At 35.2% G+C, this 27,502-nt stretch overlaps 3 protein-coding genes across 7 annotated transcripts in view; all 3 read left to right on the top strand.

Moving 5' to 3' along the window:
* LOC132276430 (glycine--tRNA ligase, chloroplastic/mitochondrial 2) overlaps window positions 1-9,337 on the top strand; it is a 41,374-nt gene extending 32,037 nt beyond the window's left edge. Inside the window, exons 29-36 of one of the 4 annotated variants that reach the window (XM_059777844.1) lie at window positions 777-867; window positions 943-1,047; window positions 1,553-1,591; window positions 2,472-2,561; window positions 4,580-4,681; window positions 6,349-6,430; window positions 6,606-6,691; window positions 8,896-9,337. In XM_059777844.1, coding sequence (XP_059633827.1) covers window positions 777-867; window positions 943-1,047; window positions 1,553-1,591; window positions 2,472-2,561; window positions 4,580-4,681; window positions 6,349-6,430; window positions 6,606-6,691; window positions 8,896-8,994 — 694 coding nt within the window. In that variant the 3' untranslated portion in view covers window positions 8,995-9,337. The other 3 variants (XM_059777845.1, XM_059777846.1, XM_059777847.1) reach the window with 3 other exon arrangements.
* Window positions 9,338-10,422: 1,085 nt separating this feature from the next.
* On the top strand, window positions 10,423-16,606 carry LOC132276432 (RGG repeats nuclear RNA binding protein A-like). Of its 2 annotated transcripts, XM_059777849.1 has the most exons (8): window positions 10,423-10,840; window positions 11,391-11,691; window positions 11,991-12,056; window positions 12,183-12,312; window positions 13,950-14,108; window positions 14,229-14,276; window positions 14,445-14,464; window positions 16,113-16,242. In XM_059777849.1, the coding sequence occupies exons 1-7, from the start codon at window positions 10,669-10,671 to the stop codon at window positions 14,457-14,459; spliced, it is 891 nt and encodes a 296-aa protein (XP_059633832.1). In that variant the 5' UTR covers window positions 10,423-10,668; the 3' UTR covers window positions 14,460-14,464; window positions 16,113-16,242. The 2 variants fall into 2 exon arrangements, with proteins under 2 accessions (XP_059633832.1, XP_059633831.1); XM_059777848.1 differs by lacking the exon at window positions 14,445-14,464 and having other exon boundaries at window positions 16,113-16,606.
* Window positions 16,607-18,498: 1,892 nt separating this feature from the next.
* On the top strand, window positions 18,499-26,041 carry LOC132276429 (protein mago nashi homolog 2). Its single transcript, XM_059777843.1, has 3 exons — window positions 18,499-18,802; window positions 21,011-21,187; window positions 25,682-26,041. The coding sequence occupies exons 1-3, from the start codon at window positions 18,587-18,589 to the stop codon at window positions 25,739-25,741; spliced, it is 453 nt and encodes a 150-aa protein (XP_059633826.1). The 5' UTR covers window positions 18,499-18,586; the 3' UTR covers window positions 25,742-26,041.
* Window positions 26,042-27,502: the final 1,461 nt, after the last annotated feature.

Here is a 27,502-nt window from a genome sequence, read left to right as displayed (position 1 = left end):
ACTCTCACAATGATGTGCAAAACAAGAGTTTTAAATAGCTAAAATTTGAGGCAATGTTACAAAATGCTTGTGCCATAGGAACACTTTGGTTTCGGATGCCAAATTCAGTCAGAAGATTTTTTCCTTCCCTTATTAAAACCTTCCGTAAAAATAAGATTATAATGAACTTAATCATTACAATATTAGATTGTTTAAAACAAGAAGAAGGTAGGGATTTGCCACTTAAAGACACAAATATAAATAGGAAATAGGCAGTGTGACGTTCTTGCATGGTTAAGGGCTGTAAATGACCCATGTGTTCGGCGAATAGCTCAGGCTCGGCTCGATGATAGCTTGGCTTCTGTTCCTCTACCTAGTAAATGAACCAAGCTCAAACAGTTTTGCCAACCTTGTTTTGTAAACGAGCCAAGCTCAAACAACCTTGAGCCACTCATTAGTTTGTGAACAAAGGTCATTAACATGACTATATGTGTATAATAATGATTTTAAAACTAGATTCCTGGTTTACTCTGCAATAATTTGAGTTCAAATAATTATGATTTTTAAAAAGATTCAGAGTGAGTGAATTTTGTTTCCATGGAGGAGTTTAGATTGTAGTTCTTGGCTGTTTACCTTTCTATTAAAAGAGTGTCTGTTATCAAGTAAAACATAAAAATATAACTTTCTTAATTTATCTACCTTTTGTTTATCACTCCTTTTATTTTTTACGGCAACTTTATTTATTTTAGTCAGCGTGCCCTGTTTTATGGTTTCATGTTGTGTTATGTAATTTGCAGGCTAGATAGTCTTGTTGGCTTATTTGGAGCTGGTTGTCAGCCAAGCTCCACTAGTGACCCATTCGGGCTTCGGAGAATCTCTTATGGTCTTGTAAGTTAAAAAATCACAAGAACATTTACTTACTCATCTTTGTAAACCAGACTAATGCTGCCTTTGGTTGTATAGGTCCAAGTGTTGGTGGAAAACAATAGAAGTTTGGACTTAAGACATGCTTTGCGACTTGCTGCTGCTGTCCAAACCATAAAAGTAGATTCCAGAACAATAGATAATGTAAGAATATTAGATTTGTCTTCATCAGAAATCTCGTAGTCATACTTGGACAATTTAAATTTTAGGCTTTACTGAGTTGAGCTGAGCCATTAGAGAGTAACATTACATTTTCTGTGGTTGTCACTATCAAGTCCAACACCATGGTATGCTTGGACATTCTACATACGCAGGCCAAAACTTTGCCGCCCTCTGAAGGGGTATTAATATTATCTTGGTATCACTGTGTAGTGAGTGCTGGCTTCTGGAAGAGTAATATGATATTTTTTTGAGTAAGAGATGGGTGAGAATCTTACTATAGACTGGGTTTGCTCCTTGTTGAGTGTTGGATAAGGTTATTTGACCATTAGGCTGGATTTAGTGCAACCCTGATTTGGCTTCCTGTTTACTTATATTGATCTTTTGCATTTGTGTCATGCTTTGCTTTACTTCATTGTTCCATCTCACACTTCATTTCGTTCTCCACCAGTAAGATTTCAGGTTATATTCATTGCTTCACTTCTTGTAGGCACATCAATTTGTAACACGGAGATTGGAGCAGTTTCTGGTATGTCTCTGTTTTTTCTTTTTCGTTTCTTACAGACAGTTTTTAAAAAATTTACTGGATTCATAAGGAAGGGGATATAATATTACGTCCACCAATTCAATAGAGATGGAAATGTTTGTCTGGGTGCCTTAAGAACCTACCTACATTAATATTTTTGTACAGCTGCCAAAGGTTGGATAATGATGTTCTAGCTTGAAGTTGAGTAATTACAAACAGGAATTTCCAATGTTCAATGAAATATAACAAAAGCACTTGCAGTCGCAAAAAAAAAAAAAAAAAAAAAAAAGGGGAATAGAAAACATATGTTAATAATGAACTTCTCAATTTCACAGAAGTGACAGAATCAAAGTCGTATATTTAAATAAAAATGGTGCACCCATATCTTCACCTCTAGGAATTGACATGAAGCCAGCCTGTTATCAGGCTTGTCTTGGTTTAGTGACTTTGATGTCGTTATTTTATCCCTAGAGAAGTACCTGGCATTTCATTAGAATGGACGTCTCGTAAACTTTTGGGCGTAGAAATCCTGAAGCCCATGGCAATATCGAGCTATTCATGAATTCTTTGATTTTTCTATTCCCTTCTTGCCTCGATCAGTTTAGAAGGAAATACAATTCAAACAACTGCTAAATTTATTGTGGGTATTTAAATTTGAGTATCCTGTTTACAAAGATGAGTTTATGTACTTTGAAGCTGAGTTGACTATCCGTGGATCATTAAACAATTGTGTAACAAATGCATTATTTAATGATTATCTGTTACTTATTGCCGTTTAATTGAAACCCAAGTTTTTTCCTGTATAAGGGCGGGTCTTATAAATTTTTATTCAGGAAGAAGAGGTGATTTTCATTTGAGTTGGTTGGCTATTTTATGGTAACAGGTTGATAAGGGAATAAGTCCAGAAGTTGTTCGTTCCATTCTCACAGAACGTGCTAACTGGCCTTGTCTGGCGGCAAAGTCAGCATATAAAGTAAGTGACTTTTAATTGCTAATATTTGTAAACTATTCATATTGCTGATGTCTACTCAAAATTTCCACCAAATCTTCAACCACTATATTAAAATTGTCTTTCACTGCTGATGCCTACTCAAATTGTCCATTAATTCCTCAATTAATAATCTATAGCTACGAGTTACGTTGCGTTCTTACTCCCCATTAATTCCTCAATTAATAATCTATTGTTGAGTCCAGAAATTTATTATTTTACCAGGTTCAGTTTTGGTAAACCAAAAATTCTTTTAAAGTAATGCCAAATTGTCATTTAAAGAATCCTACTAGAGGAAATGATTTTTTCTGGCATCAGCAATAATGAAAAAAATCTAGTACCTGTTTAAAATAAATAAGATAAGTGGACTTCAATACGGGACTACTTTGGTGTAACATAGATAACTGTTAAAACCATTTTTTTTTTCCTTCTTGTGCAAGCTGAGAGCCTGAGACGGCCAAGTGTTAACTTTTCATTTTTTGAGTCATCCAAGAATATAAATAGGGCTGTAATCGAGCCGAACTTTGGAGTGCTCGGGCTAGGCTTGTCATCACATAGAAGTGTTCAAGCTCGGCTCGCGTTTGAATGAGCCTAGGTCTTGTTTGAAGAGCTCAAGCATGGCTTGATTGAAGCTCATTTAGACAGTATATCCACACACACACGCGCACACATAATCACTTCAGAAGAAATATGTCAACATCCAAGCAGTTCCATTGTTCGCGATCTATAGTCGGAGAAATGAGTGAGACGATAGTACGGAGACTACAATCATAGGCATATATATATATATACACACACACGCACACACACACACACACACATTCATTTATGAGAGAAATGAACAAGAGGTAAGATCAGATAATACAATACAGGGAGAGAGACTTCCTGATGATCAAGTAGTTGTAGTCGCCATGGACTGTGGGTGTGTTGTCGACAACAATCGAGGTGCTGTTGGGTGTGTTGTGCTCTCTAGCGGCTAGGGCTTTGATTGTGTCTCAAAGAATGATATGAAAGTAGGGTTACACATGGTATGTAATATATGGGCTTGGGTTTTGATTTCGAAGAAGAATGAAAGTTTCTAATATAAATGGGTTGGGCTAAGTTTAAAATATAAAACAGAAAAAATTAGAAGTTAATGGACCTAGTAGATGTGGGTTAAATCTTCTATCTCATAAAATTATTATAGATCTTATGAGCCCAAACGAGCCTATTAACAAGCTTGTTCATGAACACGTTCCCGAACAAACGAGCTGAGCTCACAGTTGTTTGAGATTGGTTCGTTTACGAAACGAGCTTAGAAAATTTGTTTGAGCTTGGTTCATTTACTAAATAAACGATCATGAACAGAGCTATTATCAAGTCGAGCTCGACCTGTTTGTCGAACGTTTGGTTCATTTACCGCCCTAAATATAAGTGCACTTTCAGGTCTGGTTCATGAATTAACTGACAAGTTTAGAAGGTCATGGATGAATGGAATTGATTTGGTTCTAGAAATGATTTATTTTTGGTGTGAATATAGGGGAACGTAGAGTTTTACGTCTTTGTTTAATCATTTGTACATCAATGCTGTAAATTTTCAGTTTTTGGTGGTATTATTGTTTTAATGAGTTCTTTTCTCTTATCCTATATGCACTAATTTATAAATTCCCGAACTCATAAATTGCATTCCAAAATGGTGTAGGAAAGAATGGCTAAAAAAGTAGTGTGGTTTTTTATGAGTCCATTGTGTAAATGTTTTGAAGGGCGATTCGAAGATGATACCTATCTTTAAGTGTGTACATTACAAGGCCCGAAGATGGGCATTTAAAAATTCTTTAATATAGCAGTCTCATGTTGTTCTTAACAGAATTTTAGTAAGCAAAATAATCCCGTGTGCTTGAAGTTGTTCTTCTACAAAACCATATACTGCTAGAATGGTAAACAAAGTATTTTATTTGTTCGTTTAATCAGTCATTTCATTATATATTGTTATTTATTATATTGGTATGAGTAATTTTATGCAGATGGAAGCTTTGTTCAGAGGTGAACTTCTGCCAAAGGTTGTTGAAGCTTATTCTCGTCCAACAAGAATTGTTCGTGGAAAGGATGTAAATGCTGATATGGAGGTACGTTTATGTTTTCCATGAATATATCACTGTGGTGTTTTTGGAAATTTTCTAATTTAATGTGTATTCTTGGGCTACCAAAATTAACATGGGATGAAATTATTAGAAATAAGTTACATATATATATATTTGTAGAGGAGAGATGACTTGTAATGGAAAAGTAGAATTCATGTGGTTGATCCCTTCATATGGAATCAAGCAAGGATGATGCTAATGATATCTTGCCGATTCTTCTTTGGTGAAAGTCATTATATAGGACAATAAACAATTATTTGTTAATGCTCTCTCACAGAGAATTTGAGCCAAGTTATCATATTGAAGGGAAAGGTTATTTCATAAAGGTTTACCTACTTAGTAGCCAACTTTAACCGGTAGAGTATAACTCGTTTTCACTTGTTGCTTTGGTCAAGGATCAGAGATTGAACAGAGGAAGTGTTCAAAGGAGTAGTAGAGTGAACAGAATTATGGAAACAAAGAGCAAACAGAAGGCAAAGAGAGAGTGATTGCTTCTGTAAATTAGACACACATTTAATTATTAATGTAAAGGGATTGGTGTTGTATAAGAATTGCCATCTAGTGCCTTTCAGTCTACAAATGGGTGACATTTGTTATATAGAGGGTAAAAAACATTTGAAAATCCAATGGTGTATTACTGCAATAAAGGGCCAAGAAGCAGAATTTTGATGGAAAAACTGCAATTTCTTCAGAGCAGATAGTAGCTAAGAATATGTTGGAATTTGGCATTTACAAGTTATTTGACCAGAAAGAAATCCTAATAGTAGTAGTGATGGATGGCCAAGATTTCTTCACTGCAGAAAATTAAGTGGATTCAAGCGAAAATAGAGTACAGGAATAAAATCCCTAATATCCCAAACCTGAGTAGGAGAAGAAAGGAAAGAAGAAGGATAAAAACCAGGTACAGTGGAATGCTTCTTCCTCACTTTTTTTTCTTTTCATTCTCTCTCTCTCTCTCTCTCTCTCTCTTTCTCTCTGTTTCTCTTGCCTCTATGCAAATCACTCTTCCTCTCCTCATGGGTGCATCTATAGGTCGGCGTTGAATATGTCCATACCACCTAAGTCTACTCTCTCGCTAATAGGCGCCACCCTTTTTCTCTCCCTAATATTTTGATTATTCTTATATGTGATCATTGATTGCAGGAAGTTGTATAGAATTTGAAATAAGAGCACATTAAGTTTTGCAGATTGTGGTCTGTCCGGACCCACTATAGTCAATAATATTGTTTTACTTTGGATTCCCCCTCACGCATTTAAAACACATTGTAAATATACGGTGAATTCTTATTTATTATATCAATAAAGATCTAGTAAATAAATTTGTATGAAATCTAATATAGTCTCTCTGTAATTATGATGTTATTTAGATATGTAATAATGCACTTTGTTGCTAGTGAATTCTGCTCTTCCATTGGTTTATATTGTGTGAATCAATTTATTTTAATAATCACTTCTGTGTCAAAAAAATGCGTAATTATTTAATTACTGACAATGATCTCCTTAAATTTACATTTATCTTGTACATAGTAGGGGCTTTTGCGATTTCTAATTTTATGCTTATGGATCTGTTTTATTGCAATAATCTTCATTTTTTTTCGTGTTTTTTTTCCCCTTCTTTATTTTATTTAATTATTTTATTTTTAATCACGTAGGTGGATGAGGCAGCATTTGAGACAAGTGAAGAGAGAGCTCTATGGAGCACCTTCTTGTCAATAAGAACCAAAATTCATCCAGGTACTTCAAACTCTATCTGTTACATTACTAGTTTGTCTTGTGGAGTTTTTACACTTGTTGGGCATGTTGCTTTCCAATCTCATGAACTATTGTTGACTGCTGTAACACATTTGTTTTGATATTAGCTCTGGGATACCTGTGTACTCATCTGTTATTAAACTCTATGCCCCCACAGGTGTTGAGGTAGATGATTTTGTTGAAACATCTTCACAACTATTACAACCACTTGAAGATTTTTTCAGTCATGTGTTTGTAATGGTGGTAAGCTCTTTCACCTCTTTACAACCATGCAAGAAAGCTGAGCCTCATTTCATATGCATAGTTAACCTTTAATCCAGATATGCTTTTAGGTTCAACTATTTTTTGGATTTAAGGGTTAAATAATAATTTCGAAGTAGAATTCTCTCTCATAAATCTACAATTATATGTTCGATACCACATAGTAAGCATTTGATCAAAAGAAAAGAACCCAAAACTTCCAGAAAAACAAATCTGCGAAACAGTCATTTCTTGAAGAAACATTCAAAAATGGGACACTCCTATCACGGCTTCAACAAATTCCGTGAAAAATACATAAATCTTAGAATCATGAGAATAATTGGTCCATGTAGTTTTCATCTTGATCTGACCCATACAGATGCTGATGTCTTCACGAAAATGATGATGTCAGCACACCTGATGCTTCCTGATAGAGATGCTTCTGAATGTTGTGGTGAAAGCAGAACTTCGATTGGATGCTCTGATACCAAGTTGCAATTTGACATTGGTTGAGATTAGGCTTAAGAAGAGGAGGGAGTGGGAGAGGGTTTTAGCATAAGACTTGCTTCTCATCTCTACAACTGCTCAAATTTATATTATTTTATAAATAACAATTACTAAAGTACCCATTCTAGGGTAGGCTTGTTTGCTAGTGCACAACACAAGCGCCACATCAATCCTCCTTCGTATGTATAAGTGAGGACATTGACATGCGTTCAGCCTTTTACCAATTGGCATGCAAAGTTGGAAATACGATTATCATGTGCCACATGATTATATTGGGATTGAACTTATTAAATGTTTAGATTTAGCACAAACGTGTAATATTTTGTCTGGACAATAATAAATGCATTTGCATGGAACTGCTTTAAATAGGATTTATTTTTATATAGTCTTGCTCACTTATTGTTTTGGATATCTTGATTTTGAGTTTACAAACATGACTTTTCATACAACATATATGTTATTTTTTTGTTTTTTTGTTTCCCCGACAATGGTGGTGTGAGGCCTCTCAGAGCGCCCCATAATCCCTTGTTTCTGGAACACACACAGCTTTAGCACCCCATAATCCCTTGTTTCTGGAACACACACAGCTTTTCTCTAGTACTATCGGCAAACAACTTGTTTAGTTGATTTGATAAAAAGGGAAGTCTGAATTGATGTCAAGGGTACCGTCTACGAGTATTTGCCATGTGGAAGCACATAACCATTTTAATTCTTGATATAGAAGTTATTAACCTTGTTGAATGAGATGGTGCAAGACTTTCCAGTTTTTATATTTGTATGTTCAGGAGAAGCTGGTTTTACAGACATGAATCCTGTGAAATAAGTGACAAGCTCCCAAAATGAAGGGAAGTTTTGCGGGATAAAAGGGTTAATGAGGACCCTTGATGAAAGGAAAATAGCTCTTTTGACTAAATAATTTAGAAAGATTAAGGTTCAATTTGAATTGAGGGATTGAAATTGAATTGATTCAACTTTTTTGCTTAGATCTAGGTTACAACAAATGCGTAGATTATTGATTTGAGACAAGTGTCAATTGTTTTGAATTCAATTTTGATCTCCTTCCATACCTCACAAGCCGCAGCTAGTTTAGGACTCCATTTACTAGATTGTTTCATTACCCTCGCCAGGAAGATAACACCTCTCATTACAAGCTTGAACACATGTTTCAGATCTACTTTATTAGCTACATCACCTGGTGCATTTCCCCAGGGGTGTTGTAAAGTTCAGGGGTGTTGTAAAGTTCCTTGAGAGTCCTATTTGTGGATTTTAAATTACACGATTTATTTATCAAAAAAAATGGAAGGTATTATTTGAAATCTGTGCCAACAAGAAATTCTAGTTATCTTAATAAAATCTCTCACCTCTCTACTGTTACTCACTAACCCAAATTCCTTCATTTTAAAATCCCTTGATTCATCCAAACTTACCATTGATGAATTGCTGATATGATAACGAAAAAGATGCATGGCAAAGTCCAATGGAACTGTGCTGTTTAACATGACAAAGCATAATCTTGTAAAAAAAAAAAAAATCATTGTAAATTTGAAGTTTGAAGTTTTGTAATCATTATAAATATATCCTTGACTTGGGCAATATGATTATTTGAAGTTTGGTGGTCATAGTTTTGTCAGCTAATTGTCTTCTTTCTATATGAAATCATTGTAAATTTTCAAATTTCTTTTTATGCGAACCATTTGAAGGAGGACGAAAAAGTCAGAAGGAACAGGCTTGCACTACTCAGGAAAATTGCCGAACTTCCTAAAGGGATAGCAGACCTGTCAGTTTTACCCGGATTTTAAATGTTTATTTTCTTCCTTTTCTACCATTTACAGGCAGGGAATTAGGGAATTCTTTTACTAGAGATAATGATAAATGAGGAAAAGTAAAAAAGCAATAAGGTGATATTTCTTTTGAGAATATGTTGTAACAGGGAAACTCTTTGAGTTTTCTCAGGCTTGTATACAATTTTTGGCCTCGTAAAGTTAAATTTGTGGCATTTTCTGTCGTATATGTAATTCTTTGTAATATGTTTTATCTGGTAATACATGGAATGTTAATGGGAATTACTGAGAGACTAATTTAATGGGAATTTGTTCCTGCTGAGGACATTGAGAATGTTTATCTGAAGCAGTTTTTGGCTAATTATGCATTGTTTAGAATTTTTTGGCAAAAGTTTCAAGAAGTCTATTCTAAAAGAATTGTTTTTTTTTTTTTTTTAATTGGTTGAATGGCATGGGCTGCATTAAGTGGCAGTCATTGAGCATGTTGGAACAGTCGATATTGGTTCTTCTCTTCTCTTCTCTTGAATAGTTAATGAACTATTAGTACCTATAATTGTTGTAACTATGATACCATTTTTAAAGAAAATAAAAAGATTTATATTGCCCTTTGATGATGTTTAATAAAAAAAAAATTGGCATGCTAAAAATTTCAATACTTCTTTTCACAAGAAATACATGTTTTTTCTAGATAATTATGTCATAATATTATACGGAACCTATTCGCACTTACATTTTCATTTTTTAACTCATATTTAAAATGAAATGACTCTTGTAGCTCCCTAACATAACAAGGGAATAATTAAATTTTTTCAAGGTACATAGCAACTGTTCTAGATATGGTTGGTCTCCTCCTCTCCTTCCAATCTTTAATGTGTTCAATATCTTATGATAATTTCTAATTAAAAAAAATTATAAAAAAACTAGAACCAAAATAATAATAATAAGAATAAAGTTATCTCTATTAAATAAATTATTTTTTCGGACAAGACCCAAATAAAAAAAATATTCTAAATTATCTGTGTTTGAATAAATTATGTCTTTGATAAGTAAAAAAAAAAAAAATTGGTACGTAGATACATACATTAGAAACAAAAAAAATACAACTGAAGTGCAAGACTAGAAAATATAGTTATCTTAAAAAGCATCATATATACGTGATCAAATATTCCAAATACAAAATTATGAATACGTTTTATTTATTTATTTATAGAGAGACGAATATATTTTTGTAGATGTGCTAGACTGCTGGTGTGTGTGTGTGTGTGTGTGTGGGTGGACTAACTATATTAAAAAGAAAATGGTGGCGAATATACGGTCCTGATTAGTGCCACGCTTGATCAACACTATTCATTTCAAGATAATGACAAAACCACCCTGCTGCTCCGATTGGCCACCATTTTATTCTCATACAGCAAAACCAAAGCATTTCTTCCTTATATAAACAACACCAAATAATAATTTTATAAACAACCAGGGCTCCATAAAGCAGTAAATTTCCGATTACGCCCCTCTCTCTCGCTCTCTCTCCCTCGCATTGCGGCTAGGGTTTAATGAAATCCACCTCTCTTCTTTCTCTCTCTAAAATCGCAGGGGTTTTGTGGGTGTTGATCTGTGTGACGATGGATGTGAAGTGGGATTAGGTCGCATTTCCAAGTGTTGAATCTGATAAACTGCTGGTTGGTGAGACCAGAAATGGCGACCGCGAACCCTTTTGATTTGTTGGGCGATGCAGATAACGATGACCTCTCGCAGCTGGTCGCTGCTCAGCAGCAGAAGATCGCTCCAACCGAAGCCAAGGTTCAACAGGCTTTGCTACAGAAGCCAGCTAAGTTACCGACCAAGCCTCTCCCTCCAGCTCAGGCCGGTGAGCTGTCGATCCGTTTATTTTAAATCTTTAGATTCCAATTTTGTATTTAAGTGGGTTTTATGTTGATGTCATGTGTAGATTTGGGTCTGATTGTGCTCAAGTTCTTTAGTTTTTTATTTAATGAAGTTATGAACTGTGTGATTCTGTAGTGATAGATTTCAATGGAATATCTTGGATTTTAGTTTATCACTTTATAGCTTTGGGTTATTTGGGGTTCATATATGGAGTGTTATATGGAGTTTATCACTGATCTCAATCTGATAGAATACTTTCTACCATGCACGAAGGAGGAACTTTTGGTATATGCAAACAAGGTTCCCATGTGTTCAATATGATATGATCTTTCCCAAGTAAAAAAATTATTATTTTTTCTCCCAAACAGTGTTTCGTGTTGTCAATATGATAAAATGTTTTTCCCCGCCTACAGATGTTACATATCCCTGATAACAATAGTAACAATGACAATGTAAGACGCTCAAAAAAATGTATAATCTTATTTTTATTTTGTGGAAGTGTATTTGTTTACTTATTTGTTTTCTTCGAGTAGTGAGGGCAGTCAAGAATGAAATTGGGCGTGGAGGAGGCCGTGGTGGTGGCCGTGGTCGTGGTGGAGGTGGATTTAGTAAAGAATCATTCAACAGTGAGAATTCATTAAGCATTAGTGGATTTTCTGGTGGTCGAAGTGTTTCTGAAGAAGATACTGGGAAACCTTCTGAAAGACGTGGGGGTTACGGTGGACCTCGTCCTTTCCGTGGAGCGGGTCACTATGGTGGTTTTAGTAATGGAGAAGTCGAGGATGAAGAACGCCCTCGTAGGATACATGAACGCCGTAGTGGCACTGGGCATGGGTACATATTCTGCCCTTATTTTTCTTCACGATGATCTTACATTCTAATTTCTTAATCTTTGTGCATTTTTATTAGTCCATTTTAATTTATCTTCTGCATATCTACATATATATATATATGTAAATTTTTTGTGTGTGTCTATTGTTTTGATAATTCACCCTATGTGCAGGAATGAGATCAAACGGGAAGGATGTGCATTTTTATTAGTCCATTTTAATTTATCTTCTGCATATCTACATATATATATATGTAAATTTTTTGTGTGTGTCTATTGTTTTGATAATTCACCCTATGTGCAGGAATGAGATCAAACGGGAAGGATATGGTCGAGGGAACTGGGGAACTCAGAATGATGGAGTTGCTGAGTGAGTATTTCCTTGGCCACTTGCCATATAATTTTCAGAACCTTCATACATATATTATATTTGAGATGTGCATTACTTGTCTGTAGCTGCATAAATTAATATTCCTATTTGTATTGCTTCATTCAGGGTCACCGAGAATGCGAATGAAGGTGAGAGAGTTTTGAGGTATGAGAAACCGTCGGTGGAGGAAGATGCAACAGATGGCATCAAGGAGAAAGCTGCTGATGAACCTGAAGAAAAAAAGCCTGAAGATAAGGTAAATGTCTTCTATTGTGATGTGGGTGTATTCTTAATCCTAAACCTTGCCTTCTTATGGTTTTGTTCCCAATCATTGATAGTGGGGCAAATTGATAGTAGTTGTTACCTCATTTGCGGTGCAAGAGTTGTATCCTAATTCCTATCTAGGAAGGGAACAAAAAATTAATAGGCCTGAAGTAAAGCTTGTATGTGATCTATTATCTATCTTATTGCATTAGAGCGAATCCCCCCTTCCCCAACCCACATCACTACAACCAAAAGAATAAGAGGAAGGGAGGGGGGAGACTCTCCCACCCCACTGCGCACAACTTGTCAAAGGAAAAGTGACACACGTGCATTCCTTTTTCCTAAAGCAGCTATCCACTTTCTTATTTTTGGTTAACAAACTACTTGTTTTTTAAGCAAGTATATTAGCAAATGTTGAGAACTTTGGAAGTTAGAGTTGAATGCATTGCATCTTTGGGACATAATGGACATTAGTAATTCTAGTCATCAATGGTGAGACTTAGCTGAATCTATGAGCTTTCAATTTTTTTGTAGCTCTACTTCCTCGACTTTAGATAAAAATTGTGCGCGTTCTGTTCTTTTAACGAGTATTCATGCCATCACCATCTCATGTATGCTTATAACTTGTCCCTCCATGCCCATTGTTTTCTCAAGCAATAATTTCAAGTTTTGTTAAATTGAATCATAGTTTTAAATCTCCTCCCCCCCCCCCCCCCCCCCCCCCCCCCCCTCTCCCCCCCCCGGTTGTGTACCCATAGAATTGCCTGACAGTCTCATTTCCAAAGTCTACAACCTTTACCAAATTACCTGAAGTTATGTTCCTTTGTATTGTATTGCTAGCTTAGTTGATCATAGTTCTTTCTTATCTTTCTTGAGGAGATTCCTTTGTGTTTCTTTCCTTCTTTCTTTACAATGATTTTGCAAGTTCCTAAAAATTTTGTAAGATACCGTAGGTCATCTTTATTGTTGTTAACAGTTATTATTTGTTTTAGGAAAGAAACCATTCTTTTATAATTGAACTGTGTTCAGTGTGATTTATAGGAGGACTTTATTCATTACTATTTGGAGATGTCTTAACAAGTGCATTTCTTTTCTCTTACTTTGAAATTCCTTGTGAAGTAATCAAGTATTGCACGCATCAACTGCTTCATGCATGGAATAAGAGCTCCATCAATTAAAAACTTAAAATGCCAATCTTCCTCATCTATGTTCTTTTTTAACGATAAATAGATGCTACACTAAGTTTCTACCTTGACAATAACGAATTATGGCATTCAACTACATTGTCAATGGGCTTAGAATATATCCATAACTTGTAAGGCTAGTTACAATTTAAAATGGTAAATCTTCTTTTATAGAATCATACACTTATCTTTTTTCTCAGCAATTTAAAACATTAAATTGTTCCCTAGAAACGTTAGACTGGACAACTTCTTTTAGTATTGAACTATTAATAGATAATAAATTTCCCATTAGATTATTGCTAGTTATTGTGTTGAAGAACAGATACTTGGAGACTTTGAAAGTTTTAATGAATTCGTTTGTGTAATATGCATCATGGTGGCTTTGAGTTTGTTGTGTATCTCCTAATATGCTTATGCCATTTTCTTTTCCTTGAAAATATTGTAGGAGATGACACTTGAAGAGTATGAGAAGGTGCTCGAAGAAAAGAGGAAGGCCCTGCAAGCTCTTAAAACTGAGGAAAGGAAGGTGGATGTTGACAAAGAGTTTAAATCCATGCAACCACTTTCAAGCAAGAAAGGCAGTGATGACATCTTCATTAAATTGGTAAAATCCATTGATACTCCTTGTGAGTTTCAGTATACACATTACCATTGGGAGGCTCATTGAGTATTCTAATGCTTTGTTGAATTATTATTATTATTATTATTATTATTTTTTCTCCAGGGCTCTGATAAGGATAAGCGGAAAGAGTTAGCAGAGAAAGCCAAGAAGGTCCTGATTCCTAATTTTTTTTTTTTTTCCTACAGACAATTTGATACTTGGCTACTGACTGTTTCATCTCATCGTTTTTTTTTTCTTTTCTCCGTGTGGGGTGTGCTTTTGATAACTCAATTTTGTCGAACTAAGTGCTTATCCAATTAAGTGTGTTTGACAATGCAGTTTGAATATCACTGAAAATGGTAAGCACCATTTTGTAATTTAGCTGCTTTTTGATAACTCAATTCAGTGCTTAATTCTGAACGAACTAAGCGCTTATCCAATTAAGTGCGTTTGATAACGTAGTTTGAATATCATTGAAAATGGTAAGCGCCACTTAAAATGGGGTGACTGGTGCATGAATTGTCATTCAATCATTGTAGGTGGCAGGGAGTCTAGTGAATGATAAACACTCTTGGCTATTAGTGAAAGGAAATGGGTTTTGAAAAATTTTCACCAAGAATGTTTTGCAGTGACTTGAGTTGATTTCTTTTAAAATACATTAATGAATGATAGATGAAATAAACACATAAGAAGTTAGAGAACTCACCCTTGAAGACAATCAACTCACCAAGGTGATTCCTAGTGCCTTTCTCCTTCTTCTAGTCTCCTTTTCCAAGCTTTTAGCTCCACCCTTTGATGCTTCACCTCTATGGCCCAATAGGAGTTCTCTAGGCCATGGTCATGTGGGAACCTCAAACTTTGTAGAGAGAGATGTATGTGTATATGAGAGTGTCCTTTTGGAGAGGATGAAGTCTCTACAACCTCTTTCTATATCTTCTATGTCATATTGTCATACCCTAACCCTAAAATGGGTCTCTGGGCCTACATGTATGTGAGAGTATATCTTCACACCTTTGGACCTAACATCTTATACAATTGGGCTAGAAGTGAGGATCAAAATTTGGCCCAATCCCTCTTAGGCTAGAATGGGCTTGATCAACTTGACCCGGCCATCTCATGACTTTAAAAGTTAAATCGACCCATTAACCATAATTAATACCACTATATAAAAATGACTGAACTCCAATAAGAAGAAGGTTAAACTGCCTTCTTAATTTACACAATAACCCCTCTACGCTAATTAGCAATGATTAATATAATATCATCATTTCAAATGCATAATTAACCTTAATTTTACTTGTTGATTATTTCAGTTTAATCATATAACAAAATCACCAATTGCTTGGATTTACCGTAATTAAACTAATCATCAAAAATTAATACCCGTGTAAATGTAATCTTGGGAGTGTGTTCCAAAGTCAATGATTCAGTAACTACCCAAAATACGCGTATTTAGGACCCTAAAGTCCACTTAATAAATCAAAGCAATTGCCAAACCAAGGCAAGGGTCCACATCTCTCTCATACTTGTTATCATACCATAACAATGATGAGGAGTGGATCATTATGATGATACTTGTGATCTCTCAGCTCATCGGTGATCCGTTCTAATTCTTCGCAAATAGGGCGTCTATCTTCAATTACCGAATTAGAACAGATGTGAGACATGGTTGATTCTTGATTCATTTAGGCCTGCATATGGACACCTATCATATGCATGAATCAACCTGTATAACCCTAACAGACCTCAATCCATCTCATTATTGCTATGAATGGCACAAATCTCAACAACTAGAACCAAGATGTGGCAAGAACTAAGAACTTGCTTCACTGTAAAAATCATCCGCCAAATGCGTCATCGGAAGTTGATAAGAACTGGCTGTGCAACCAGTCCTGTTCCACTGTTAGAATGGGACTTCTTTTAATTTGTAGCCTCTGCATTCAGAGGTGTCCTTTTTTTAATCTTTAATTATGTTTATTACTTGACTGATTTTGCTTGTGCTTCTAGTCTGTCAGCATTAACCAATTCTTGAAGCCTGCTGAAGGAGAGAATTTCTACAGTCCTGGTGGTCGTGGTCGGGGACGTGGACGTGGTTCAAGGGGCGGTTTTGGTGGGGGCGGTTTTGGTGGAGGCAGAACAATGACCAATGTGGAAGCCCCATCCATTGGAGATCCTGGGCAGTTCCCAATCTTGGGTGCCAAGTGAGATCCTCTCTTACCGTGCTGCTTACCCTGTGCTATTCCTTGCATTGGCTCCCCTATCTGGTTGCAGCGAGTGGCAGGAAATTAACCAAAATAATGGAGCTGTGTATCAGAAATGGCCTTCTAAAGTTTTTATTAGATGTAAATTTTTGTTCTCTCCGTGTCTACCTCTGTATTCTCTAATAGTATGACATGTTCTTTCTGTTTCGAGGTTAGGGCATATGAACATATTTATGACTTGATTTATTGTTGCTCAATTTTGTTTTGGAATAGATGGACAATAAATTAGTTATTTCCAGATGAGACTTGTGATTGATACGTGGAAAAATATATTTGCAACAAATGAAAACACTTATTTTGTTTGGCATAGAGCATCTGTATAGGACTCAAAGGGGAGGATGGGGTGAGTTGAATCTGCACAGGGTAGTGCCTCTTTCAATTGGGCTCCTCAGCTCACCCTAAGTCTGTTATTTGATATCCATAGTTCTAGGGTAATTGGGGAGCTAGTTTGGTAGGGACCATTTCATACCCTAGAACAAAGGGTTAGAAGAATATATAAATGACACTAACGTGGTTTTGAAACAGCGCCTACTGGATGTCAAAAACGATGGATTGAACATCAGAAGAAGGTCTAGTCTCAACACCCAGCATCCATAGTCCAGAGAACAGTTCCGGAAATGAGAGAGCTTTAGCAACAAAGGCTTCCGAAAATGCTTTCGCAACAGGGCCACTCAGCGTGGTAAATTGCTTGAAAACAATAACCTGAATAAGAGAGAGATATGCATGGATATTGCATTTGACAAAGCCTGCTGGAAGAGGTTGCCATCTCGAATAGGATTGCACTGCAGCAGACTTAACCAAGACTGGAAAGAGCTGCCCTTCCGAAGGTTGGTTAATGGCATCCAAGCTAGGACCGTGAAAGGTCGTGGTTCGTTAATTAATTCATGGTTTTGACTTGGATTGACACGAATCTTTGGAACTCTAGCATCATTCAACAGGTAGATTATTGGATTAAACTCAAAGATTGTCTAAGTTAATATAATAAATTTTTTTTTATGGCAAAAGAACTCACAATGCTTTTTGGGTATGCTCAAACTTTCATCTCTAATTTTGAAAGAAGAGATGCAACAACAAACGTTGGTAAGCTATGAAATTTATTAGTCACCCTCCCTTAGTTTGTAGGATTTAAAAAATAAATAGAAATAGAGTAATGATAGGCAACACGAAAGACTCTCCAAATCTGATTTGGCCAAGTCATATCAGAATTAAAAAAATAAAGAGTTTCCTAGTATGAATGAAAAGAGGGGAAAAAAAAAAAAAAAAAAGGGAAAGAAAAAAAAAAAAAAAAAATCATGGTGCTTTCTCTTTCCCATCACAAATAGAAAACTAAAAATTCTCCAGAATTGAATATATACAATACTTCTTCTCAAAGAACCTTTTGTAAAATTATTCTCAACCCTTACTTTTTTTTTCAAAAAGACAAATACTTTTTGTTGAGCTTTAATAGGATGAATAAATTAGACATTAAAATTTCCTTAATATAAATCTTAAAACAATAAATATTTGGTTATATAGTCCCTTGGACATAGCAACATTGGCAGGGATCAAGGAGGTAAGTCTTGAGGTCTCGCTTTCGAACTGCACTCTTAACTTGAATGATGTGTGTGTTGTGGGGCGATACACGTTCTCTAAGAAAAAAAAAAAATTGGTTATATAAATTGTAAAACAATAAATATTTGGTTTAAACAGAGTATAAATATACTATATTTGTATAGTTCTATGAAATTTTACTTTATCAATTTAAATTTATGGAATACAGGAGCAAGTAATTTCCTATTTATGATTATTTTCTTTTGCTCTCTCTATCTAATTTTGAGAGAGTTTTTAGTTTCGTGTTTGTGAGAGATTTTTTTTTACTATGTAAGAGATGACTCTTTCTTTTTTAATTTTGACAATTTGACGTGGCTTAGCTAAATCAGATTCAGCAGCTTTTGCGTTCCGTATCATTACTCAAATAATAATAATTGAAAATTTATTACTATACTAATTTACAATGTACAAAATTAATGAGAGAATGTATATTCTTGCTAGACCAAGTTTGGGCCGGCTAGGCTTAGGCCTCTTACTATTATCATTCATTAGTCTATGCAGGCCCATAGTCAGCCCGTTATATATTTTGTCATCCGGTGAACACGACGACACGGTTCTCATTCTAAGCACTGGACAGCGAGCCCTGGAGAGCGAGACGGACTAGAGAGAGAAAGTAGAGAGAAGATTGAGATGGCAGGGGAAGAAGATGGAGAGTTCTATCTACGGTACTATGTAGGGCACAAGGGGAAGTTTGGGCACGAGTTCTTGGAATTCGAGTTCAGACCAGACGGCAAGCTTCGATATGCCAACAACTCCAACTACAAGAACGACACCATGATTCGCAAGGAGGTCTTCGTCACCCCTGCTGTTCTCCGCGAGTGTCGCCGCATTATTTCAGAAAGCGAGGTCATCTCTCTCTCTCACTTCATCTTTCTAGGGTTTTGTGTACTTATGCTTCTTTTTGGTGTTTGGTCGAACTTTAGGGCTTTTGTTGGTTGTACATTCATAGTTTCTGTATATAGTTGGCCTTGGATTTGGGTTGAAGGGTTTCGGTCTTTATTTTTATTTTTTGTTTTGTTGTTGTTGTTGTTGCTGTTGCTTGCAAAATGTTACCTCTCTTCTTGTATTTTAGGGTTTTGAATACAACCAAATTGAATCTTTTGGGCTTTATTTTCTCTTGGAGTTCTAGGGCTTGCCATTTTTTGTTTTCCCGTTACAATAATGGCTATATTTGATTGATTTGGTGGTCGATGAACGTGAGTCTTCTTCATTGAGCAAAAAAACCCCTGAATTTCAAAATGAGCAAAAAACCTCCTTAAACTATTCAGTTTGTTGCACTTTACCCAATCCGGCAACCGGTCGATCAATTTCCTTGCGTGTGAGAGACCAAATTTATATAAATGACCATACAACCCTTATCCAATTTAAAAGACTATAATGCCCATGAAACACCATTGGACCCAAACAAGCCCTAACTAATTCACTTATTGTCTTCTTCCTCGGTCGATCTGTGGTGTTCCTCGGTGGGTATCACATCAATCTCCTCCCCTCTTTCCCTCTTTCCAAATCATTGTGTATCGCATCCCCTCTTTCCAAAAATAAAATAAAATAAAAAATCAAAATAAAAAAATATAAAAAAATCAAAACCCATTTACAGAACAAGACGGTTGGATTCATCCTTGCTGGCCGCTCCTCTCCACCGCTTCATTTCTTCCTCACGGCCGCTCCTCTCCACTGTCGTTTTCATCCTCTCCACCGTCCGAAGCCTCCTTGCTCGCCATGAGTTCGGCCGCCGCTCAATCCCACCAAGCTCGCCGTCGCGAGTCATTCACAGCCGAGTCAGCCCCAGCCGCCGACGATGTACAACGGTGAGATCAAGCAGCCTAGGGACAACACGATGAACCCCCAAATTAGAACGGCGAGGGCAAAGTTTGCACACAATGATCGTAAATGATTTGGGGTTCTGATTTCTTTCTCTCTGCTCTACCAATGCGAAGCTGACAATTGGTTACAAAACCTTTTACGGTTTAATCGCTGTTCTGAAACTCATCGGTTGGATGAAGCCGTCATTGCTGGGTAGGCGATGGCAATCTCGATGGAAACCCCTTCAACTACTCGGATCGTGTTAGTTCTGATGTCGGTCCTCGGAGGGTCGGTCACGAGCATCAAATGTGCTGTATATATATATATATATATATATATATATATAAACACCGCTCCCTTTCTGCGCTCTGGTTCTTCAGCAGCCGACGATATCGCCAACTAATCGAATCTTTGGCTGGTGATAAGAGGGCAAAGGTAGTGAATTGCATATGTGCACGTGTGAGAGACGGAGATATTTGACTGTTGAGATGGTGTTAGGTTGTTGTAGGTGGCGGTCATGGACTTAACGGAGATTTGTATGTGTTCTTGCTTGATTGGGTTGAATTGCAGATCGACACTAAAAATTGCAGGTGATGGTCATCGAATTTTTGTCCCAATTGTGATTTTGGGTCTCAAAGTGTAGGTGACATTAGAGTTGATCTTTGATTCAACGTGGTGGTGGAGAGGAAATCGGCGTCTTCATCAGATTGATGTATGAAGATTGGAGAATTGAGTTATATTTTACCTTTGTTATAGAGCATGTTTGGTAGGGATTGGGTCCAACTATCAGTCAAGGGCATTATGGTCTTTTAAATAAATATTTCCTTCCACGGCATTTTATTTTCTTTATAGTGTGATTTTAGGAAGGTGTAAATTAGACTTTTCCAATTTCCGGTAGCTAGAAATGACCTGAAAAACATTCTCTGTCCTAAGATTACACCAAGACCATAGTTGAGGGGGGTTAGTTGCACTTGGGGTATAGTTGAAGGGGGTTTATTGCACTATACCCTTTTATTTTTTTAGCTGTTTCTGTCGGTTAATTTTTTATTTTCTATGTCTTATTTGTTTATTTCATGGTTTGATAAATTGAAGCTTGCAGGGGTGTTGTTTTTGGGTTCATAGGGCTATAATTAGTTGAATTAATTGATTTTTATATTTTGTTGTCTGTAATTCGATCCACTAGGAGCTGGTTTTTAGTTTTACCTCTTTTTTGTATTTGTTATTTATGGTTTTGCTTCTCTAATTGTTTAGATCATGAAGGAAGATGATAACAACTGGCCAGAGCCTGATCGTGTTGGGCGGCAAGAGCTTGAGATTGTGATGGGGAATGAGCATATTTCCTTCACTACTTCAAAGATTGGGTCACTCGTTGATGTGCAAACCAGCAAGGATCCTGAAGGACTTCGCATCTTCTATTATCTTGTTCAGGTCAGATTTCATTAGAGGCTGTTTTTTTTTTTTTTTTTTTTTTCTTCTTCTTCTTCTTGTTAAGTTCTTAATTGGGGTCCTTTGTCTTGCTCTTCTTAATCTACTTGTATGTTTAATTTTGGAAGCAGAATATTTTATGAATTTGGTTCTAGACGGTCTTTCCAAGGACCTGTTTATTTGTTTGAATTTGATGTGTGACACGGTATATATTGAGGATGTTGTAGCTATGAATGAAATATGGGATGAAATGGGTTGAGGTGGTGGGGGAAGACGAAGTGGCATGTAGTCTAACAGGTGTCGTGACCCCATATTGATTAGAATGGAGAAGAATGATTAATGCCAAATGGAACAGGGAATTAGTTGAATTGAGTTGGTCTTAAAGCATATGCATTTTTACTTGTCAATCCGGCGTGTTTTTTTTTCTTTTTCTTTTTCTTGCTTTGTTCGGTAAGAAGGAATGAAGAGGTGTGGAAAGAAAGTAGAAAGGAAGGAACAAACTTCCTTTGTTTGGTAGAGATGATACAAGGAAATAAATGATAATAAAAGGAATGCATTATCCTTCCTCTACAAATTTTCATCCGTCCAAAAATGGCCGGAAGTGAGAAGGGAAGAAAAGTATGTACCATTATAGAAGTTTTAAATTAAATACTATTTTAAAATTACACAAGTTTTAAATTATAGTATTATCCTCGAAGAATTACAATAATATAGATATTACCGGACATAATGGTAAAAATAATTTTAAATTTTATTTTTCATTCTCTCATAACGAACATAATAAATTGTGAGCTTGTTCTCTAGTCTTCCATCCATCCGAACAACAAGAAGGAAATACACAATCTCATCCCTAGCGATGTTTCATCCATCCCTTCTTCTCTCCCTTCCATCCAATTTTTTTCTTTCCTACCGAACGGAGCATTCATGAACTTGTAGTCATATAGTATTTTGGGGTGCCAAATAACCTTTTTTTTTTATTATCAGCTTGGAAGGATAATGAGCTAAATTATTACCTTATTTTAGGCTACCTATATGCATGGTATATTGGTTGGGAGGGCCATGAAGTGCGTCCTACTTGGTAGGAACATGGACATGTTATTCCTTTACTTGATGCATCTAAAATCTTTTATAATTATATAGACATTCACAGTGCGGTATAATGGCCATTACAGCTATTTCATGACTATTACAGCTGTGATAATTAATTAGACATTAGGACCAATGTCGTGGACATAACGATCACTTGAGTTAGCAGTAGTGTTTCATAACCTTGTTATATAATGGTTGCTGATTTTTAAACAATTGCCATTAGCTAAAATGTTGTCAATATATGTAATTGTATCGTTAAATGATCTACTTAGTCGATTCCAAAATGATTTGAAATGATCACGAGAGTTCTCTCTGTTTCTTTTTTTTTTTGGCATGAACTTGAGTGGTCCATCTGAACTAAATTATCAAGCAAATTGATTTGAAAAGTGGTTTCATATATGGCACAACATGATCTTATCATTATGTTCTTATACATGTCCTTGGGGGAAATCTTGGGTTGACGGACTTTATTCCAAACCTCTATATTTTCTTTTCACAACTTAAAACTAAATTTTGCAATTATAATTGTTTAACTATGCAAACATGTTAAAATTTTCTTATTAGCAATTTTTTGTCAATTTATAATTTTTTCAAGGCTAAATTCCACTTACCTCCCTTGAGGCTTGTCAATATCCCATATGGACCTCCTCTGGGTTTCATAATCCCACTTACCTCCCTTGAGGTTGTGGTTTATGTAACGGATTTCCCTTACCGTTAAGGCATCTAACTGAGACAAACAGAATCTGCTGATGTCAATAGCAGAAAATGGATAGATCAGTTTTGCCCTTCTAACACCTAAAATGACAGCAAACGTTTCATGGGCAAAATGGTAAACTAATACACTGCAGTTACCAAGTTAGACGACCGTCACAGACAAGGGAGGTAAGTAGAATTTACCCTTTTTATAATTGTTAAATAATTAGAATTAGAACTATAAGAAAATCATTCAAATGTTTATTTTAAATAAAATATAAGTACTAATATTTGTCTTTCTCATGGAAAAAAATCTCAAAGTCATATCCTAGGACTAGTAAAATTTCACTTATAAAAAAAAAGGACCAAGTAAATTTCTCCACAAGATTTTGTAAATAGGATTCAAATTAAATGAAAGAAAATTTTATATTAGTGTTTTTATTCATTATTCCACAAAAACGTAAAGTAATAAGAAAGTAATAATTTCAAAGTAAAAAGAAAAAAAAAAAAAAAAAAAAAAGAAGAAGAAAAATTACTGATGAACTAAAAACTAATTGGAAAAATGATGATCAAAATATTTGTAAAAGGTAATACTGAAAATTTGAGAGGTTTCGAATAAATGTGGAAACATTTATATAAACAAAATATGAGTATGTTGTCGATTGAAAATTGTTAATCCTTGAAAAAGAAAAGTAGAACTTATCTGTAAGTTTTCCAATGTTAAACTATAATATTTCCTCCATGCATATTTGGAAGGACCCGACCTTTTGATTCTGCCTTGACACATAGCTGCCAAACATATTGTTCTCTTTGACCTTGTTGATGTCTTTAACATATGGTTTGTGAAGGATAGTAGACAATTGTACTGGTTCGAGACATGATTTGCTCCACCTGCAACCTATTATACTTCGTTGGAACTTACCTTGTTTGGTTGCTGATTACCTTTTATATGAGCTACTTGGGTCATGAATTACTGTGTTTTCGATGTGTAGTTTGGTTGGCTTTGAATTATAATGTTGCTTAGATGCATAGTTGCCTCATTCTGTGGCTTACTTGGTCACGGAACTACTTTCACAATGGATGCAAAATTTCTTCAAACCGTTAAATATGGCATGATTATTCAATGTCTTTGAAGCTTTGGTCTTGTATGCCTCGTCAATACAAATACATATAGTCCTATTTTACTGCAACTAAATTGTATTACTTACTCTTATCCCAAAACAAATAATAATAATTTGCAATTAAAAGTTTATATATTGCATGATGTCACATTGTCACCGTATTGTTAGGCGTTAGCTATCTTAATATATTTGGATCACTTTGTTTTCGTATGTCATATTATATGAGTTTTCATATCTCACTTGTCCCAAAAAAAAAGAACAAAAAGAAAGAAAAGAGTTTTCATGTATCTTGATAATTCATGTTCAACTCCTGAAGCATTATGTTGCCTACTTGCCTTATTATACAGTTTTAGCAAGATTATGAACTGCAATGTTGTTTCATTGTACATGGTTAAATTGACCATTAATCTACTTGCCCCAGTACACAATTTATATTCTAGAACCTTGCGAACTGTGCATCTCATCTGATGGCTTGATAGGACCTTTAACTGCCATGTTGCCTTGACATATGATTTTGACCATAATTTCAACTGCCTTGTTACCCTAATATAATATAAAGATTTTAAACATAACTTTAAAGAATAGCCTTGATATGTGGCTGCCTCAAATTATTGTTTGGCTAGTTGCATGTTATACAATTTGGTAGGATCTTTGCATTACCACATCTGCTATATCTTATCAGTAGACAGCTTGGATTTGGGAAGGTCTTCTGCCATATTGTATATGTGGTAGACCTTAGATTCAGAACTGGTCACAATATTATCTCAAAAGATTTCATGAATTATAACCACAAATTGTTGGGATAAAGTTCAGTATATGGTTGGTATGAACTTAAAAAGCCACGGTGACTTGATAATAGTTTGAAAAAAGAACCATGAATGACAATTTTGACATGAAAATGTTGCCGTAACATCTGGTCCTTAAGATATTGCTTACTCTGTAGATAATTACTCTTATTGCCTTGATTGATGGTTGATTTGATTTATAATCCGCAGGACCGTAAACTACCTTGTACATATTGTGTAGCTGATTGGATCAAAACTATGATGTAATCTTATCAATAGATGCTTCAAAATGATTACTTGGTCAGAAAAATTTATACAATGATTTCAAAAGATATGTGAAAGGGCAGAACATATTTTTGTTTTGTACCTTCTGAATTTGTTTGGCTGGAGTTCATATCTTTCTCTGATAGGTAGTTTGTCTGGAGTTCATGTTGTGGTCTTCCGATTAAGCTAGCCATTGCTTGGATTTGTCAAAAAAAAAAAAAAAAGGTCCGGGTATATGCCAACGTTAGTATGAAGTTGTAATTTGGACATATCAATGTACATCTTCTATTCACCAAATTGGAAATTTAGAATTTTGCTTTATTAGATTCTGTAGTATTAGTGGAAACATTTGAGAAACAACAGATTTAATTTTGATTTGCATGCTGTGGAATTGTTATATTAGCTATTCTTTATCATAATGCAAACTGTGTCATATTTGATGTAATGTCTCTCTTTATGAAAAATAAAAATAAAAATGATAGGAAGGGCTCTCTTCTACACATTTGAGACCCACACTAATTGTGATTGTTTTCACATGGTTGCAGGACTTGAAGTGCTTTGTATTCTCTCTCATCTCACTCCATTTCAAGATCAAGCCGATTTAGATTTAGAAAGGATGACAATGTGTACTAAACAATGTGGGTTCTAAGGATTCTGTTTGCTTTGTATTCTCTTATGATTTCTCTGGATTTAAGATCAAACTTTTGTAGCAAGGACGGAGATGTTGCTACAGATATGGGGTTCAAGGGGGATCCTGTTTGGTTATGAGACAGTCCTTTTTTTTTTTTTGACCTTCTCTTTCATATATGGGTGATCCCAAGTTGATTCGTTTACTTTATAAATCTTTGTTGGTACACATTAAAGCAGTAACCATCTACTTAGTTTGGTTTACTATTATTTCTCAATTCATCTTTGACAGGGACTTGCTCTCAGTTTACGTATGTGAAATTTTCTTTTGCATCTCCTCCTTTTCCCAATCAAATGGGCCTTTATGCTTTCTTTAGTTTTCAATAACAGCGAAGAGAGAATATTTTGGTTTCTTTGAAGGTTTTTGTTTTGTTTTGTTTTTTTTTTTTGGGTTGTTGTTGTAGTTGTTGTTGTTGGTAATTATAACTTTTCAGTGGCATTTGTATTCAAAACACTTGTAGCATTCTTAGCGTTTTTTAGGGCGGTTCTTTTAATTTTATAAAATGATAAATTTTTCGGTCAGTTATCATTTTGTTTTTGGGTGGGCATATTTTCTTCTCATATATACTCTTCTTTCTAGCAGTATTCCTACAAACTAAACAATTAAAGGATTTGTTAAAAAAATAAAAAATAAAAAAAAATAAAAGGATGAAATTTATAAGAAAACGGTGTTCCATCGTTTGCAATCCGATGAGCTGGATTTTTGTGCCCTAGATAGGATTGCCATTTTGGCTGGCCCACAGGTTGAATTAAAATCCAAATAGGTAAAATATCAAGCAAGGCCACTTAAAACAGTGCTCAAGCTTACCAAACCAAAAAAATCTGGCTGTTGACAGCTCATAAAGCTTTTGCTCACAACTAATGTGGGTTGACATTGAATTTGTCTCAATGATCAAAAAATGAACTGAAAAGTAGAAAAAAAAGGTTGTTTGGTTGCTTAACCAACCTAAATATACAACTTGGTTGAATTTAGTGTGTGTGTGTGTGTGATAAAAGTGAAAAGAAGAAAGAAGAGAAAGGGTGTTTGGTATTGAATAGAGAGAGATGCGTGCCCATCCCATAAACCTTTTAGGATAGAATATTTGTGTCCATCTTTAAAGGGTAACACCTTTTTTTCTTTTGGTCCTCCTTGTTAGAGGAAGGATCTTTGTTTGGTCCTCTCCTTTATTATAACCCACCAAACCTTATCTTCTTCCACTACCGTCAAAACCTATTCATCTGGATTCCAATCTTATTTCTCACCCTTTCACTTTGGTCACCGACCTTATTGTACTATATATATATATATATATATATATATTCATTTGATCAAAATATGAAGATGTACTTCTTTTATTTTATTAACAAATTAACAAATTTTTTAAGGCTCAGTATTTTGGTTCAGTTCCTTTCCACCGGCTAAACAAATATATATATATATATATATATATATATATATATATAATATTTATATGTATATGTATATATCGTAATTCCAATATAATGATATCCATTCACGTTGGAATCATCCGCCAGATGTTATTTCCATAGCCCAATATTATATGAAAGGAACCAGAATCTAATTTTAAATCACGACCTTCTATCAATCATTTTCTCTTTGTTGTATGGTTGCAAAACGAAAAATAAAATAAAATAAAATAAAAAATATCATATATAAAAATATATGTTCAAGTACCAAG

This window comes from Cornus florida, unplaced genomic scaffold, assembly GCF_030987335.1.
Source record: "Cornus florida cultivar Cherokee Brave unplaced genomic scaffold, ASM3098733v1 CherokeeBrave_3.0.0_Hap2_Chr10, whole genome shotgun sequence".
Classification (NCBI taxonomy): Eukaryota; Viridiplantae; Streptophyta; class Magnoliopsida; order Cornales; family Cornaceae; genus Cornus; species Cornus florida.
The sequence above is the reverse complement of the archived record's forward strand: the minus strand, read 5'-3'. Positions and strand labels throughout refer to the sequence as shown.

Coding starts and splice junctions, on each gene's coding strand:
- LOC132276432 (XM_059777848.1), top strand. CDS start 10,669: ATGGCGACCGCGAACCCTTTTGATTTGTTGGGCGATGCAGATAACGAT. Junction 10,841..11,390: donor TCTCCCTCCAGCTCAGGCCG/GTGAGCTGTCGA, acceptor TTCTTCGAGTAG/TGAGGGCAGTCAAGAATGAA. Junction 11,692..11,990: donor CGTAGTGGCACTGGGCATGG/GTACATATTCTG, acceptor CCCTATGTGCAG/GAATGAGATCAAACGGGAAG.
- LOC132276429 (XM_059777843.1), top strand. CDS start 18,587: ATGGCAGGGGAAGAAGATGGAGAGTTCTATCTACGGTACTATGTAGGG. Junction 18,803..21,010: donor GCATTATTTCAGAAAGCGAG/GTCATCTCTCTC, acceptor CTAATTGTTTAG/ATCATGAAGGAAGATGATAA. Junction 21,188..25,681: donor TCTTCTATTATCTTGTTCAG/GTCAGATTTCAT, acceptor ACATGGTTGCAG/GACTTGAAGTGCTTTGTATT.